This window comes from Ictidomys tridecemlineatus, chromosome 12 (genome assembly GCF_052094955.1).
Source record: "Ictidomys tridecemlineatus isolate mIctTri1 chromosome 12, mIctTri1.hap1, whole genome shotgun sequence".
NCBI classification, from domain to species: Eukaryota; Metazoa; Chordata; class Mammalia; order Rodentia; family Sciuridae; genus Ictidomys; species Ictidomys tridecemlineatus.
Genome location: NC_135488.1, coordinates 96564365 through 96581717, shown reverse-complemented (window position 1 = coordinate 96581717; position 17353 = coordinate 96564365). Strand labels below are relative to the sequence as shown.

Here is a 17353-nt window from a genome sequence, read left to right as displayed (position 1 = left end):
AGCAACTTAGCAAGGCCCTAAGCAACTTATTAAGATCTTGATTCAAAATAAAAAGCAGAAAAGGGCTGGTTAAATGCCGATGGGGTCAATCCCTGGTACCAAACAAAAAATTACTATTGTAATTTCTTGATAGGGAAGGCTACCTCATTAAGACACTAAAGCATTTCTTTGGAAACACTTGCAAGCAAAATATAACATGAGATATGCAAGATGGTTATAGTTATATGAGAAAATTATTTATAGCAGGCTTGAAATATGTTTCTAACTCTTCTGCCAGAGATTTTTTTGTTTATTGCTCAAGTTTCAACAGCTTTTGAAGGGACAGTGAAGTGTTAACATAGAGAATGAGTATATTTGAGTGCCTTTTGGCAGTCTTTTTTCTTCAAGATTAAGTAAAATTGAGGTTGCCTGATTAGGCAACTTGTACATTGTCAATTTAATCAACTACATTACTCAGAAAGCCCTCATTTGTCTTGTAGCCTCTCTTTATCCCTCACCTCCACAGGGCTGGAGCTCAAACCTAGGGCATTGCGCATGTTTAAGCACAGCTGCATCCCCAGCTCCACAGTATTATTTTTCTACTAAAAAAGTAAAGATTGTGTATGAACTGTTTCTTTACCACACATTACTCCCGCTAGTATTGATCAGCATAGGTACTCTAGATCCTTAGACTGTAGATGAGGAAATAGTCATTTTATGCATGATTTTGGAACTCTGTCCTTTGGAAAAACCAGCAGAATAAAGGGAATAGTCACCATCTGGCATGTAAATTTAAACAGGAAGCAATCCAGAAATTCCCAGTGTATTTAAAAGGCAAAATGCTCTGAGCTCCAGATCTGGATTTTGCCTTTTTAAAAATAGATTGGGAATTTATAGACTGCTTCTTGCAGTCTTGATGTGAGGATTATTGGGAAAGCTACTTTTGGAGTGGAATATTTTAATATACTTTTTTAAAATATACTTTTGTTAATGTCTTATAATAACTTCATGGAAACAAATAGGTGGCTCCTTGGGAAATACACTGTCTCAGAAATCTGCATGATTAGTTCATGAGAATGATAGATTAATAGTGGGCTCTTTTAGCCATTAAGTGTGTTTCTTTTCCAATCCTGAGAATATACCTATAACCAAACTTTGAACATTTTCTTCTTCACTGAACAAAGTCAACTTAAATAAAATTATTGTTTTATCTGAGGCATAAAGAACATTGCAGTCTATTTTCTTATATTTTTGCAAGTGCTGGGGATAGAACTCAGGTCTTTGCACATACTAGGCAACAATGAACTATATTCCCAGCTCCTTTTTATTTTGAGACAAGATCTCGCTAAGTTGACCAGGCTGGCCCCAAACTTGGCAATCTTCTTTGTTCAGCCTCCCCTGTAGCTGGGATTATACCTGTGTGCCACCCCACCAAGATAATTATTTTCCTTTCTTAGAAGTAACTATTATTCTAAAATAAGGTAATTCTGTTGCATGAGGTAGTTATTGCTACATAACAAATCATTCCTAAATTTAGCAGTTTAAGACAATACACATCTATTAGCACAATTTTATAGAATTAAGAGTCGAGGCACAGCTTAGACAAGTCTACTTCAGGCTATTTTTACAGGGCTGTATCCAAGATGATGACCCAGTATCTTTTACAGTGCTGTGATCAAGTTGTTAAGTCACTACAGGGCTAGAGAAAGCTCTGCTTCCAAACCCACTGAGATGGTCATTTGCCGGATTCATTTCCTTGTGAGTTGTTGGACTGAGTCTCAGTTTTCACTGGCACCTAGCCAGAGGCTGCTTTTAGTCCCTTGCTACTTAGGCTTCTCTGACAAAGCAGTTAGCTTCATTAAGGCTAAAAAGGCAAGAGAATGCAACAGGATGGAGGTAATAGTCCATATAATCCAATACTGGCAGTGCTATCCCATCACATTTGCTGTATTTGGTTCTTCAAGGGGAGAGGAGTGCACACATGCATATGTAAAAGATGAGGGTCATTTGGAGATCTTTAGAAGCTAGCCATCATATCTGTAAAACAATTTTTTTAAATTGTTGTTGTTCAAAGGGTTACAGTTGGCCAGTGAAAATGGCTTAATTGGGATGAGCCCTCTCCACACTTCTAGAACTTTGAAAAGATAGGGATTCTGGTTCATTTTATTAGAGACAATTTGTCTCTGGATACTGAAGTGTATTCTGGATTTTTTGTTTTGTTTTATTTTTTAAATCAGTACTGTTATTAGCTTACTAATAGTAACAAAACTTATTTATTTACTTACTTTGTTTTTGGTACTGGGGATTGAACCCAGGGGTGCTTATCCACTGACTCACATCCCCAGTCTTTTTTATTTTTTATTTTGAGACACAGTCTCACGAATTTACCTAGGCCTTACTAAGTTCCTGAGGCTGGCTTTGAATTTGCAATTTTCCTGCCCCAGCCTCTCAAGTCACTGGGATTACAGGTGTGTGCCACCATACCAGCAAGACATTTTTTTTAAATGTCATGAGGTCCTCTCATTCTAATAGAGTGCATCTGTTTCGGAATTACTATACAACATATCTAAAAAGATAATCATATTTGCCATTTTCAAAATGTCATAAAATTATATTTTACCAAAAAATTAAATAGCAAAACTAAAAATTAATGAATTATGAGAAGTAACATCAGTGGTACTTTTTGTGATCACCTTATTAACTATATAAACCCAGGTTACATTCTTTTTTTTTTAATATTGTTTTTCAGTTATCAGTGGACCTTTATTTATTTGTTTGTTTATATGCTGTTCTGACAATTGAACCCAGGGTCTCACATGTGCTAGGGAAGTTCTCTACCACTGAGCTACAACTTCAGCCCCAAGGTCACATTCTTATAATCTTTGGTTCTGCTATATACTTTATTCTTCCTTTGGTGGGGGTTACTAGGGATTGAACTCAGGGGGATTCAACCGCTGAGTCACATTCCCAGCCCTATTTTATATTTTATTTAGAGACAGAGTCTCACTGAGTTGCTTAGCGCCTCACTGTTGCTGAAGCTGGCTTTGAACATGCAATCCTCCTGCCTCAGCCTCACAAAATGCTGAGATTATAGGCATATGCCATTGTACCTGGTGGTTCTGCTGTATACTTTCATCCAGATGTGTTAAATTTATTTTTAATCTAGTGATTTTGGTATTAATAATTTGACAGTAACCTTCTGAATGATTTAACTTTCATAAAACACTTAAAATAGTCTGGAACACAGTACTACATAGGGTCTATTAAATAGTTTAAAAATATATAAATACTTAGTAGTGGTATTTGATTTCTTCTCCTCATGTTCCTCCTCCTCAATGCCAAGGATCATACCTACGGCCTCATGCATGATAGCAAGCCCTCTATCAGTGAGCTATACTCCTGGCCTCAATAAGGGGGTTTTGAAAAGAATATAGATAAAAGTTGTTAAAGTTTTATCTAAATTTGTTTAACTTATTTTTTGTTCAAATACACAGGTGTCAATTTTTAACACAGATTATGTTTGTGCCATACTCTCTTTTGCCTTTTAAAAATACCTGGATAGGGCAGGGGGGAATAGCTTAGTGACAGAATATGTGCTTAACATATATGAGGCCTTGGGTTCAATCCCCAGCACCAAAATAAATAAAAATACTTATGTTAACCCAAGTGCAGTGGCTGTGCCTGTTAGCCCAGCTATTCAGGAGACTGAGGCAGGAGGACTGCTTGAGCCCAGGATTTCAAGCCAACATGGACAAAATAGCAAGACCTCCATCTCCAAAAAAAACTTAGATACATATATCCATTAACTCAGCATCCGTGTTTCCAAAGGCAATGTAAAAATTGGAAAATAAGACCAAATTAAAGTAATACTAATTTTAGAAAATTGCATATACAAGCATCCTATATGTTACAGTTAAAGAGCAATATTTAAATTCCCATTTGTTTCTTGTAACACCCCATTCCCCCTGAGCATAAATTTAGCTGGAGTGTAATGGTGGTAAGACTTAACAATACATAATTCCATGAAACAACATAGAAAAAAACTGAAAATCTAAGTGGTGGAATTGTGATTCCTTTTTCTGCTTGTATGTATTTTGTCAAGTCTTCTATTTTTCTTTACTTTACAGTATTGGGGATCTATCCTAGGGCCTTGCACGTGGTAGGTGACCACTCTATAATTGAGCTATATCCCCAGCCTGTGTCAAATTTTCTATAATGAGTGTGTGTTGTAATGAGAAAACATTATGCTGCAAAATGTTAATACCTATGACATTAAACACAAGTAATAAAAAATATTAGTAGTCAAGCATGGTCATACTCTCCCGTGATTCCAGCGGCTTGGGAGCCTGAGGCAGGAGGATCACAAGTTCAAGACTAGCCTGGGCAACTTAGCAAGACCCCAAAGTAAAGAATAAAAGGAGCTGGGGATGTCGCTCATTGGTAAAATTACCTAGGTTCCATTCCCAGTACTGTAAAAGGGGGGAAAAAGTATATTTAGTATAGCATTTTTGTCAGGTATGTTATATGTCAAACTTGTTTATATATAGTAAAGAAAATATGTTAAATTGATTGGCATGATTTTCTAGGAATACGTCTCCATAATTATAATGTTAATTAACAGCAGTGCCATTATTTTAACCCATAATCGTGTTAACTACTGTGTGTCATATGTTTTTTAAAAATCTAGATGAGAAATATTCGATTGTCTGACTTCACGGAATCCTTGAAAAAGATAAAACGCAGTGTGAGTCCTCAAACCTTAGAAGCGTACATACGGTGGAACAAGGACTTTGGAGATACCACTGTTTAAAGAAATGCATTTGTAAGCCTGCAGAACATTTTACTTAGCAAGAAAGAAACACATGATCTTCAGTGAACAATTATCAGTTACAGAAACTCAACCTACGTTTACAAACTTTTCAAGGTCTTAAAATTATTTGTGCACCAAACTTGAAGATGAATGTGACAGCAAATAAAGTACACAACATAAATGGAATATTTTGTTGTTTAAGGCCTTCTTGCCTTGATGTTCATGGTTATTTCAATGGGCACTGTAAGGTAGAGCACAAGAAAAGCTGATTCTGGTCTTCTTTACCAATGTAGTTGTAATGTAAATAATAATTTGTATATTGTGTTGCAGATGAAAGTATTCTAGAGACAGTGAACGGTAGAAGACACAGAGCCTTTGGTTATTTGTCTTATGTTTTTTTTCTTAAAATAGTAATTTTTCCTATTTTTCTTTCCTAATGTCTTAACTACCAGTGACTGGAAGATCAAGCATTCTTAGTTTCTTTTCTTGTTTTTCCTCATTGTTCTCTTTTTTACAAATCCAGTGTGCCAAATGAAACTTTCCCTAAAAGCAATAGGGAAAAGCTAGTTTGAGGCTTTTTTCCTTCATAAATCTACAAACATTAAACAGTTGTTTTATTCATTTTACTTTTTATTTTTCTATTACCTTACTGCCAAACAATTTAGAAAGCAATATCGAAACAAAGTAAATCTGGTAAAACAGAGGTTTGGGTTACTCTGTCATGTAACATGTAGATTAGTCTTCATATATCCTACAGGTGTTTTTTTTTCTAAAATGTCAAAAATTTACTGTAGACTGTTACCTTATTCCAGATGGAATTTATTTTCTGATAGAATTATTCTGATATTTAAGAGAGCCAATTTTAACTGCTATAAAAGTGGCTCCAGTGAGACAGAAGGGAAATACTGGGAGCTAAAATGTTTCTAATTTATTGCTTATTACTTTCTTACTATTTACAGAATAATTATAAGCCTATAGAACTACCATCTTTTATCTTAATAATTATGAATCCCTTCAATGAACTTACAATACTGAATTTTTATACACTGCATACATTTTATAGGTTTCTTGTGCTTACTTTATTAAAAAGTTCTAGTCTGTTGGTTAACTTTTTGTTTCCCCAAAATGTACAGTAATTCTGTTTCTTGTTTGTATAAATATGCCTGGAGTTTTATTATAAAAATGTCATTGTAGGAAGTAGAGATTCATATCATGGCCTTTTAAATATTATAATAAAGGCAAATGGATGTTTGCCCTAGGTTTACTGGTTAAAAGTTTGTTTACAGAATTTTTCTTTGGTGCTTAAATGTAAAATGTCGTAGTGAAAAAGAATAATTTTGTAGTAGTAACAAAGACTTTTCACTTAAGAAAAACGTTTTGAAAGAATACATTAAAATACAACAACTGCCCCTACTGGACAAGAATTTTACAATGAAGATAATACATTCTCCTTATTTGTATTCTTGGATAGAAGGTGTATAATTTCTTAGGATCAAATGCTGTTTGTACTCATAACTTAAATCATATCTCTCAATCATGACTTTAGAACTCCCTGGCTAATAAAATAAGAGTTGAGATAAATACCAAAAGAAAAAAAAATTAAGCCAAACCTGTGCTCTTTTAGGTCATGGGTAGAGTGTATCTTTTTAAGGTATCAAATGTTAAAGCACCAATATAAAATACTGATAATGAAAAGAAGTGATAAACATATATATGAGAAGAATTGGAAAATCTCAAAACCTTTTCAATGAAGCTCACAAAATTCTTTTTTATTTAGAAAGAGATTAACATCAATATTTAGATAACTTACCAATCATATTAAAGGACTGTGGTTCCAGCCCAAATTTTTAAATATGATCTCCCTTAAAATTATGATTTATAATTCTATTGGGAAAGTTTTTAGATAGCAAAGATTTCATAAAAGTCAAGTTAATATCATAAAATTGAGTCAATTATATTATTGTCTAAATATCTACCTACAAAAATTCCTTTGCTGATTAAGTGTGAATAATGCTAGTACTAAAGAAATATTTTCTGTGATGTACCACAACCAAGTTTTAAGTTGTGTTTCTTTTATAGAAGAGCCATGAAAGTAGAATAATTACATAGTAGGAGATAAGGGATTAGTTTGGTCATTTTCAATAAAAATAGAAGCTGTGGATGTTTTCTGAATTAATATTAGCCATAGATTGTAACCTTTTATATTTCATGTTGAGCTCTGTTATATGATTTTTTAAAACTGTTATATTCAGTGCTTGAATATGAAGCATTGGTGTGCTCTTCATGTTAATATGGCAGAGTTTTGTGAACTAAATTGAAACTTATTAACGTTCTGAACTTTGAGCCAAAAGAAAAAAAATCTATATTTCCAAAATGTATTGGGAGTGAAAGCTTATTCTGAAAACAGTCTGCCCATTGAGGTTATTAGGTTTCTGGCTTGCATATGTATGCTTTGTGCTTGAGAAGAATTGGAGAAAAAGCAAGTAGAATTCTTATTTAAATACATATACAGCAGTCTTTGTTTATAGTGTAAAGTTCTTTATATTTTGTACAAAAACTAATTCTTTTGGTAAAATGAACCATTTACAGTTATTTTGGAGTCTTGAGTCAAAGGATTTTCCTTTAAATGCTTGTCTCAATTTTAGTCTGGTCTTTTGTACTTATTTCAGAAAAAATGAATTAAAGGGTATAGCTGCATAAAATGGGTATTTATCCTAATGGATTGTAAATAAATGATAAACTTTATTTTGCCTTTATTTTATTTAAAATGTTTTTGAGATTTCAGAGTTTGCAGTCCCATAGTGGGGGCATTTTATAACTCTTTTGACAATAACATTTATAAACTCTGACCAAACATAAAAAGCAATGAGTAGAATGCCCCAATACAGCAATGAAAATCAGAGAGAAACTCTACAAAATCCTACATTAGGAGAAATTTACATTAAACAGCTTTTACCTACAGTGCAATTTATCTGGGAATAGAATTCAAGCCAAATGTGTCAGTCTTGCTGTGCTGAGTACTCATGTGGTACTTCTAGAACAGCTTGAAATTAGAAGGGATGTATTAGAAAGGCCTTAGAGAAGTAAGCCCCCAAATCTGCCTGTACATTCCTTTCAAATTCTTATTGAATTCCAAAATTGTACCTGTGTAGGGGGATATTCAAAGGAAGCCAGCACAAAGCAATAGTCTGAAGAACACAGCAGGAGATATCAAATGCTTGAGGATAGTTTTGAAATTCAAGTTCTAATAGGGGGTTGAGTAAAACACTTTGTGTTTATCATTTTAAATCAAAAGGAGTTGGGCTATAGGAATAATGACAATATACTAGTGGCTGTCCTTTACAACTAAGGGCAAAATAGAAAGAAATTCACTATAACAAACCTTACTTCAACAGCATCAGGGTTATCCATTAGTAGATTAAAGCCAGAAGAAAATGGCATTTTTTATCCTTGTTATCTTTGCACTCTTTGCAATTACTTTGCAGTTATTGAGCTTGCAAAGAAAAGTTATATGACCCATAATCAGTATATGAAAATATATAAGCTGGATGTCAGTGATGTATGCCTGTAGTCCCACCTGCTCAGGTGGCTGAGGCAGGAGAAAATCACTTGAGTACATAATTCCAAGGCCAACCTAGGCAACACAGAACTTCATCTCAAAAAAAGGAACTGTTCGAGTAGACCCCTATAATAGCATCCTATTACAGAATGATTTTAAAATATGTTTCAACGAATTTATAGGAAAAGAGAAAATGATGAACAGATTGGGATTTTTCAGCAGAGAAATAGAAATTAACCCAATGGGAAGTCTGATAACAAAAAGTGTGCTTTTTTTGTGATCAGAAAAGTACATTATCTGAAATAAAAAGTTTCATTAGATGGCCATAACTAAATTGGACAGAGAGGAAAGACTGAACTGAAAGACAAGCCAATAAACTTAGCAAAGCACTGAGAAAAAAATGGAGGTTTGAGAACTCTGGGACAGTACTAAAGTATCCATAATTAGGCACAGAGAGGAAAGGATTATCAAGCAATAAATATTTGAAGCAATAAGTGAAATTTCCCCAAAATTGTTGAAAGATTTCAATAGATTTAAGCAACACAAGAATAGGTATGATGGTGGAATAACATTGCATAACCTCATGAGAAATGTTGAGATTCAGAAGATAATGAAATGACATCGATAAGTTACAAAATTAAACAGAAGTTAAAATTCTGTAGTTCTATTGTTCAAAATGTTAAAAGTAAACGATTTTCCAGATAAACCAAAGCAAAACAATTTCTCACAGGTATACTGATGTAGAAAATGCTTAAGGAAATTTTTAGACTGAAAGAAAATTATCCTTAATGAGAACTTGTGTCTCCAGAAAGGAACTAAAAACTTTGGAAATTATAAGTATGTTGACAAATTACTTTTTGCTGAATTTTTCTAAGTACTGCCTATTTAAAACAAAAGAAATTATAGTATTGTTATTCATACTTGTCGAAGTAAAATACAGAACAAAAGCAACTGAAGAGAATAATAAATGGAATTAGATTTTTAAGGGTTATTTGTACGCAAAGTGGTCTAGTATTAACATAAGGTAGATTGTGGTAAATTGATGGTGCATACTATAATCTTTCACTGAAAAAAACAGTGCAGTATATCTAAAAGCCATTAGAAAAAATGAGATAGCCTGATAAGAATTATGATTCAAATTGAATCAAGAAAGGGGAAAAATAATAACAAGCAAATGAGATGAATACAATGAGACACAGTGGAAATGAAATACAACAACACTAACAAATTAAAAAGAATTGCCTTACTGACTTGCTTCTTGAACTACTTTTTTAAAGTCCTTAGGTGGTTGGACCCTCAAAAGACTATCAGAGATTTGATAATCCATTAGGAGCACTGAAGGGACTCAGCATATAATTATATTCATAACAGATGTTACAGCAAAAGGATATAAACCAAATTTAGCAAAAGGTAGAAAGCACAAAGCCAAGCACTAGTTTCCATGACTCCTCACCCAGTGGAGTCAAAATACACTTAATTTCTTCAGCAACAGGTAACAATTTGTGTGCAATTGTAAGCCTGACTGTTGGACATAGTGAGCCACTCTGTTAAGAGAATAAGGAGAACCCTCCAAATCCAGTTTTCCAGATGCCAGCCAAGAGTCAATCTTGCAAGCACGATTTTATAAAGATAATAGTCTCAGGCCTATTTTTTTTTTATGAGAGAATTATTTAGTATTTATTTTTTAGTTTTTGGCGGACACAACATCTTTGTATGTGGTGCTGAGGATCCAACCCAGGCCGCATGCATGCCAGGCCAGCGCGCTACCGCTTGAGCCACATCCCCAGCCTCCTGATTTTTTTTTTTTTAATAACACGTTGATTTTATTTATTTTTATGTGTGCTGAAGATCGAACCCATGGCCTCGCGCAAGCTAGACACGCACTGAGCACAACCCCAGCTCTCAGGCCTAATTTTTAACTCTTGGTGGCACAGTGTTTTAGATCAAAGTTCAGTGAGGAGAGAAGTGGCTCAAATGGAGTGAGAAGGTTATCTACAATGGACAACTTAATATGGGTGTCAAGAGATAAAAAGGAAGGTAATCGGTGGGTAGGAGCACTCTGGAATAAGGTATATGAAAATAGAGGAGAGTCAATAACTGATTTTTCAATCTAATGGGAACTTGCAATCAATCATTAGGTCTTATGGCTTGCTTATACTGAAGTTTCATTGGGTTTATATGTCTGTTAGCATGGAATATTCCCTTATAAAAATGGTCCCTAACTTAAAATGTTTTAATGATTTTTAGACTGCAATGGTGTAAAAGCACATTCAGTAAAAAACATACTATAAATTTTTATCTTTGTGTGGGCTAGTATGTACTTTCAGATCTTAAAATACAGTCTCTTTCGTCTAAGGATGTTTGCTCTACTTGTTTATAATGTCTGGAAAAAACTTCAAAGATTTTACCCAATCAGAAGTTAAATTTCATCTCCATAGAGCTTTCGATGACCACTACTGTAAATTAACCATCCAGTTAATCTGCAATGGCACTGTCCTATTTCCTACCTGACGCTAGTTAAGAATATCTTGTTTTTAAACTTATCGCTCTCCCGCTGATTTTGTCTCTTATTACCATATAATTTTCAAGAAACCAGTACCTAACTCACACAGGTGCTCCATATTCAGTCTTCATCCAATATTAATGTATTTTTCAAGTTTTCTATAATTAATGTTATCTGCATAACAAAGTTAACTTTATAATGGTTTTAAATAATATTTTAGAGAGTCCACCACACAGTACTTGCTATTAGGCATTCCAAGTTTAACTTTTGCTACCACAGCAACCTAGTCAAGTTTCTCAATCTTCCTCTTTGTATTCACTTGTAGAACGGGAATACTATTCATTTCGTAAAAATTGAATCACACAACATAGATATAAGTGCTTCAGCAGTCAGCGACATTTTCCCCGTGTTAAAATAAACTTTAACTGCTCCTTGTCACTGGCCTCAACAGCTCAAGTCATTGGCAAGACAGGGAAGACAGCGCAAGAGACGGTCTAGCCGCCGCCTTCACCTCCACTAGATGCTCAGCAACCGGGAAGGGGCGGGACCCCGAGGCCTGGGCACGTACTTCCGCCCCCGCGTCTTTCGCAGCCAATAGGCCTCTGGTGCCCCACCCCTTCCGCACTGGGCAAATTGAGCCCCCACAGCGTCTTCCGGCGGGAGCTGTGCAGCTCCTTATCATGGTGAGTTGGCCTCGGGGTAATGAGGGTTTCTGTCATAGGTGATTCCTGTTACCTTCTCTCGTCCGAAGCTGACTTGAAATGCCTCAGCCTCTCAGAGGAGGGGTCGTCGGAGTTGCTGTCGGGCCCCCGAGGAGAAGCGGCTGTCGCCCAAATGGTTCCCCCCACATCCCTGGTCCCTTTCTGTTCTTCACCCCGTTCCTTTGCTTCTCGGGATCCGAGTTCCGCTCCAGGCCAAGCTTTCAGCTCCTGGAGAATTTATGGCTTCCCCTGCCGAGATTTCCTCTCTATAAAAATAAAAGCCTTTTCCGGGGTCAGCGACTACATGACCAGCGAAAGATCTGAAAACAAGTCCACAGCAACCACGACGATTATGTGATGCCTAGAGAAGTGACAGTAACGCCAGGGGAAACAAAGTTAGGAGGAGGGTTTTGTGACAGACACCTGGTCCTGCAACTTGGGTTTCTTGAGTGGCAGGAAGCTTGGTATGGCAGCATGTTCCGTAAGGAACAGTGATTACACAGAGCCGAGGTGTTAATAGAGCATTTTATTACTACTTTATTTCTGTTTTTGTAGAAATTAGTGAACGATCCCACTATTCGTTATAATTGTTGAGATATAATGTTTCATCACAATTTATTAGAAGAATTAGTCACTTAAGGCCTTTAAAAATCAATATGTAAGTGTTGCAATTTAATCTTGTAATGTCAGATGGCAAAGTGGTGTGTGTTTCTTGAAACAGAAAAATTTATTGACACTTATGGGTAGCCTATGTATGATAAAGGGATTACATTTCTTAACCTAAGCTGTTCTTCCTTAAGTGAATGTGGTCGAATTTCTGTAAATTTTCTAAGTCTTTGAACAGGGAAAGTGAGTTAAAGTTTACTTCTCTTTCTTTTTTCCTAATGATCAAATAGTTTCTAGTTATGCTTTACTTCAAAACATTCACTATTGGATAGCTGAAATTATATTTCTAAAATTTGACCATGTCATGTCCTTGCTTAAAGTTTTTCCCTTTTTTTTTTTTTTTTCTGGGCATGGTGGAACATGCCTGCCATTCTAGTTACTGGGGAGGCTGAACCAGGAAGATCACAAGTTTGAGGCCAGTCAGAGCAGCTTAGCTAGGATCCTGTCTCAAAATAAACAGGACTCGGGGTGCAGCTCAGTAGCTTGGTGGTAGAGCACTTTACTAGCATGTATGAGGCAGTGGGTTCAATCCCTAGTACTGAAGGGAAAAATTTTTTTTTCCTGTAGCCCTCAAGGCAGAGTTATTACTTTGGTTATTACAAAACCATCCATAATCAAGCTTCTTACCTTTTTACCTTTACAGACCCTTTTATACACACACACACACACACACACACACACACACACACACACTCATCCTTATTTCAGCCACAGTGAAAAACATGAAAAGCCTACTTTATGCCTAATTTATATGTGGTACTCCATTTCCTGCATTGTTCTCCATCCCCAGCTCTCTATCCTTACTAACCTAACCTTTAAATATCCTTAATTTTTTCATGAACCTTTCCTTTATGACCTAGTGTCCTGAGAGCAGTTTTTCCTTTGTGCTCCTATAATTATAACTTATGCTTTTTTCTGAAATGAATAAGCAGTTTTATTACATAAAGAAAACTTCACAAAATGCATATATATCTTAAAAACCTAACTTGCCCTGAAACACTGATGAAGGGAGTGGAGGGTGCATTAAAAAGAAACTTAAAATTCAGAGGTTTTTCAGATTGTACACTTTGATTAACTTACAAATTTAAATTTGGATACCTTATGCTTTTTACCAATAGCATCTGTATCCCTTACCAGACTGTATTAAAACTGAATATATGGATTGGGTTGTGGCTCAGTGGTAGAGCGCTTGTCTAGCATGTATGAGGCATTGGGTTCAGTTCTCAGCACTACATATTAAAAAAAATAAAGATCCATCAACATCTAAAGTATTTTTTTAAAAAAAACCTGTGTACTTGATTGTTCTTACCTCATAGACTGTGAGCTCTTTGAGAGCAGGAACCATATGTGTCACTCTGATATTCCCAGAACTGTGTACAGTGTCCGGTCCAGAGGAAGTTTTCAATAAATGTCTGTTTTTAAGTAAACTATAGCACTAAATGTTTATGCTTGAAACTTTATTATTAGTAATACGGAAAATAATGGCATTCAAGGTTACTGTGTATGTGTATGAGAGAGAGTTGCTAGAGATTTAACTCAGGGCCTCTTTCGTATATATAAGGCAAGCGCTCTATCACTAAGCTACATCCCCAGTCCCTAGGTTTATCTTAGATGTTTTAGGGAAAACACTTTTATGAGTCATTCATGGATTCATATTCTTTGTTAGAAAATATAGCCATTGTCTTTAGTGGTGTTACTAAAAATTTAACTTACAATAACAAAATGGAAATGACCCTTTGGCTAACAATAAAAATAATAAAAGTACATAGAAAGCACTACAGTTTGGAATGATCTAGGAAGAGTTCATGGAAGAAATGAAACATTTGTTTCTTATTCACATACTTTTTTTTCTTTTTTGTATCCAGGATTGAGTCTAGGAGCACTTAATCATAGAGCCACTTCCCAGTTACTATTTATTTTGAGACAGGGTCTCCCTAAGTTCTTCAGGCTGTCCTTGAACTTGTAATCCTCCTGCCTCAGTCTCCCCAGTCACTGGGATTATATGTATGCACCACCATACCCTGCCCTTATTCATATACTCTGAATCTAATATGTCTCTCATTTAGGTGAGGAATTAGGTGAACTGTGACAGGGTTAGTAGAGTTTGGATTACACAAGTCTCACCTTTTCACTTTGCAGTGATCAAGAGTAGGCCAGTTTAGCTAGAGTTGAGAATTTCTAACTGGAATAAGAAATAAGACTAGAAAGAAACAGGCTAAGTTATTGAAAACAAGTCAAGATTTCAGTTTGTGAAATTTGGAGTTTATCCTCATAGCAACGGAGAACCAATATAATTTTGGAAAGAATGATATGACTGTTAGAATTTTTGTTTCATTTTTAAACTGAGTATAGTATCAAAAGTGGACATCTGTCTTTTAAAAATCTTGTTGATTTTCTTAGAAACTTAAAGTAATAAGCAAAATGGATTGAAGTCAAACAGAAGATTTTCAAGGAAAACAATATTAAGCAACATTTATTATCTTGGGACCAAAATATTCCACACATAATTCTTGCACAATGTATTTGTTAACATTAACATTTATTAACATCTCAAATGAAAATAGCATATTGTACCTATCAAACTGAATTAGCTTAGCAGGGCCTTTGATTTACAGAAACACTAGTCACTTTTTTTTTTTTTTTTTTAATTTTGGTGGTTCTGGGGATTGTACACAGGGTCTTGTGCATGCTAGGGAAGCACTGTACCATTGAGCGACCACCACTGCCCCCACCTGTTTTTAAAATTTTGAGACAGTGTCAAGTTACTGAGGCTGGCCTTGAACTTGCAATCTTCCTGCTTCAGCCTCCTAAATTGCTGGGATTATGTGAATGTGCCACTGCACCCTGCTAAATACTAGTCTTTATTTGGATAACAAAATTAGTAACACTTCTAGTGTTTATTTTTACTTTTCAAAATGTTTTACTTTATTATTCTGCTTTTTTAAAAATTTTTTAAAATATTTTTATTCTACTTAGTTGTACATGACAGTAGGATGCATTTCAATTCATCATACACAAATGGAGTGCAACATTTCAATTCTCAGATTGTATTCTGCTTTTAATTATGACAGATTTCAGACATAAACAAAAGTAAAGAGACTGTTAATGAGCCCTATGTACCCATATCTTGGCATCAACAATTATTGACATCCTATTGATATTTTTCTTATACCACACTTTTATGCTTTGCCCTTTCTCTGACAGGAAGTCTCAGCATAATGTAACTAATGCATGTCTAAGCTTTGAAGAATGGGATACACCTTCTTTTTTTTTTTAATCTACTTAGTTATACATGACAGGAGAATGCATTTTGACACATTGTACATAAATGGAGCACAACTTCTGGCTGTACATGGTGCAGAGTCACAACAATAGTGTAATCATACATGTATATAGGGTAATAATGTCAGTCTCATTCCAAAGTCTTTCCCATCCCTGCACTCGCCCACACTCCCCTCTGCACAATCCAAAGTTCCATCATTCTTCCCTACCTCTCCCCACATTATGGATCAGCATCTGCTTATCAAAGAAAACATTTGGCCTTTGGTTTTTTGGGATTGGCTTATTTCGCTTAGCATGATGTTTTCCAGCTCCATCCATTTACCCACAAATGCCATAATTTAAGGCAGAGTAATATTCCATGTGTATGTACCACATTTTCTTTATCCATTCATCTGTTGAAGGGCACCTTCATAGTTTAGCTGTTGTGAATTGAGCTGCTATAAACATTGATATGGCAGCATCACTGTAGTATGCTAATTTTAAGTCCTTTAGGTATAAACCAAGGAGTGGGATAACTGGGTCAAATGGTGATTCCATTCCAAATTTTTTGTGGAATCTACATACTGATTCCCACCAATTTGCAGTCCTACCAGCAATGAGGGAACATGCCTTTTTATAACTACTGAGATGTTTTTTTAACTATGTAAGAAAATCATTCCTGTGTTTGAATTGAATCTGAAAGTTTTTCAGTTTTAATCTGTTAATAACCCAGTTCCAGTGTTTTCTGGAGCTTAAATAGTTGAGTGAAACTGGCCAACTTAGTGAGGTTGAAGTGTCCTATGGTTGTTAGAATGAGTGTGGCGTTTACCATCAAGGAAAGAATTTTTTTAAAAATACAAATACTTAAGTTGTGACACATAGCAATCAAATTATAATAAATTGGGCTGTTGATATTGCTTAGTTGGTAGAGTGCTGGCCTCACGTGAATAAAGCCTTGGATTCAATCCCACCACCACACACAAAAAAATTATTATAAATTATGAAGGTCTTTGACTTAAAAGTAGCTGTAGAGTTTTGCTTATGGAAACCTATGCTAGACAAGGCCATGCCATATTTTCAGAATAAAAAGGTTTAAGTATTTTTAATGGAATAGTTAATGATCACAGATCTTTTGGCATTATTCCCATTATTTCCATTAAATATTATAACTTCATTTAACTGTAGCACACAACTAAAATACCCCTTTTGATCTTCCTCAGAGACATAAATTAGGTTTCTGCCTCTGTCCTATACCACATCCCAAACTCCAAGATGATGAAATTATAATCCATATTTTCTTCAGGCATAGTTTTGTATTTTAATTTTTAAATAACAAATCTGAATAAAGAATAGTAAGGATGCAACATTTCCTTCATTGGAATACATTTATTGAATAGCTCATATTTTCTCTCACTGCTATTAGATACTGCCGTTATCATAAGTTATTTTCTCATCTGTGTTTGAACCCTCGGTATTGGAAATCAAACACCAGGGCACTCAACCACTGAACTATACCACCAGCCCTTTGTACTCTGTATTTTGCTAAGTTGCTGACACTGGCCTAGAACTTGAAGTTCTTCTGCCTGGTCCTCCTAAATTGCTGGGATTACAGGTGTTCTCTACCATGCCTCACCTGAACGTTCACTTAAAAGCTTTCATGCATGGTTTCCTAAACTTGGGCCAAAAATCTCCTCAAATTGTCACTTGGTCTGTCTCTTGTAACCCTACTGCCCGCCCTTTTCAGTGCTAGCCTCATGCTGTATACTGGCAGAGATCATGGATACTAGCTAGGGTGTCAGATGCTTTTGACTGAATGCCTAAGGGGTTTTACTATAATAGCTGCCAGAACTTTCATATGTTTAGGTTTGATTAGA

The 17353-nt window shown here is 35.3% G+C and overlaps 2 protein-coding genes across 10 annotated transcripts in view; both read left to right on the top strand.

The window, feature by feature from the left end:
* Window positions 1-6063, top strand: part of Spast (spastin) — a 57425-nt gene extending 51362 nt beyond the window's left edge. For 5 of the 6 annotated variants that reach the window (XM_040271550.2, XM_040271549.2, XM_040271551.2 and 2 more), the window contains one exon: window positions 4667-6063. In XM_040271550.2, coding sequence (XP_040127484.1) covers window positions 4667-4789 — 123 coding nt within the window. In that variant the 3' untranslated portion in view covers window positions 4790-6063. Of the gene's footprint in view, window positions 1-4106; window positions 4139-4666 lie in introns of all 6 variants that reach the window. The other variant, XM_078029426.1, reaches the window with a different exon arrangement.
* A 5368-nt stretch (window positions 6064-11431) lies between these two features.
* Window positions 11432-17353, top strand: part of Slc30a6 (solute carrier family 30 member 6) — a 44930-nt gene continuing 39008 nt past the window's right edge. For 3 of the 4 annotated variants that reach the window (XM_040271555.2, XM_013357387.4, XM_005322467.5), the window contains exon 1: window positions 11432-11534. In XM_040271555.2, coding sequence (XP_040127489.1) covers window positions 11532-11534 — 3 coding nt within the window. In that variant the 5' untranslated portion in view covers window positions 11432-11531. The remainder of the gene's footprint in view (window positions 11535-17353) is intronic. The other variant, XM_040271556.2, reaches the window with a different exon arrangement.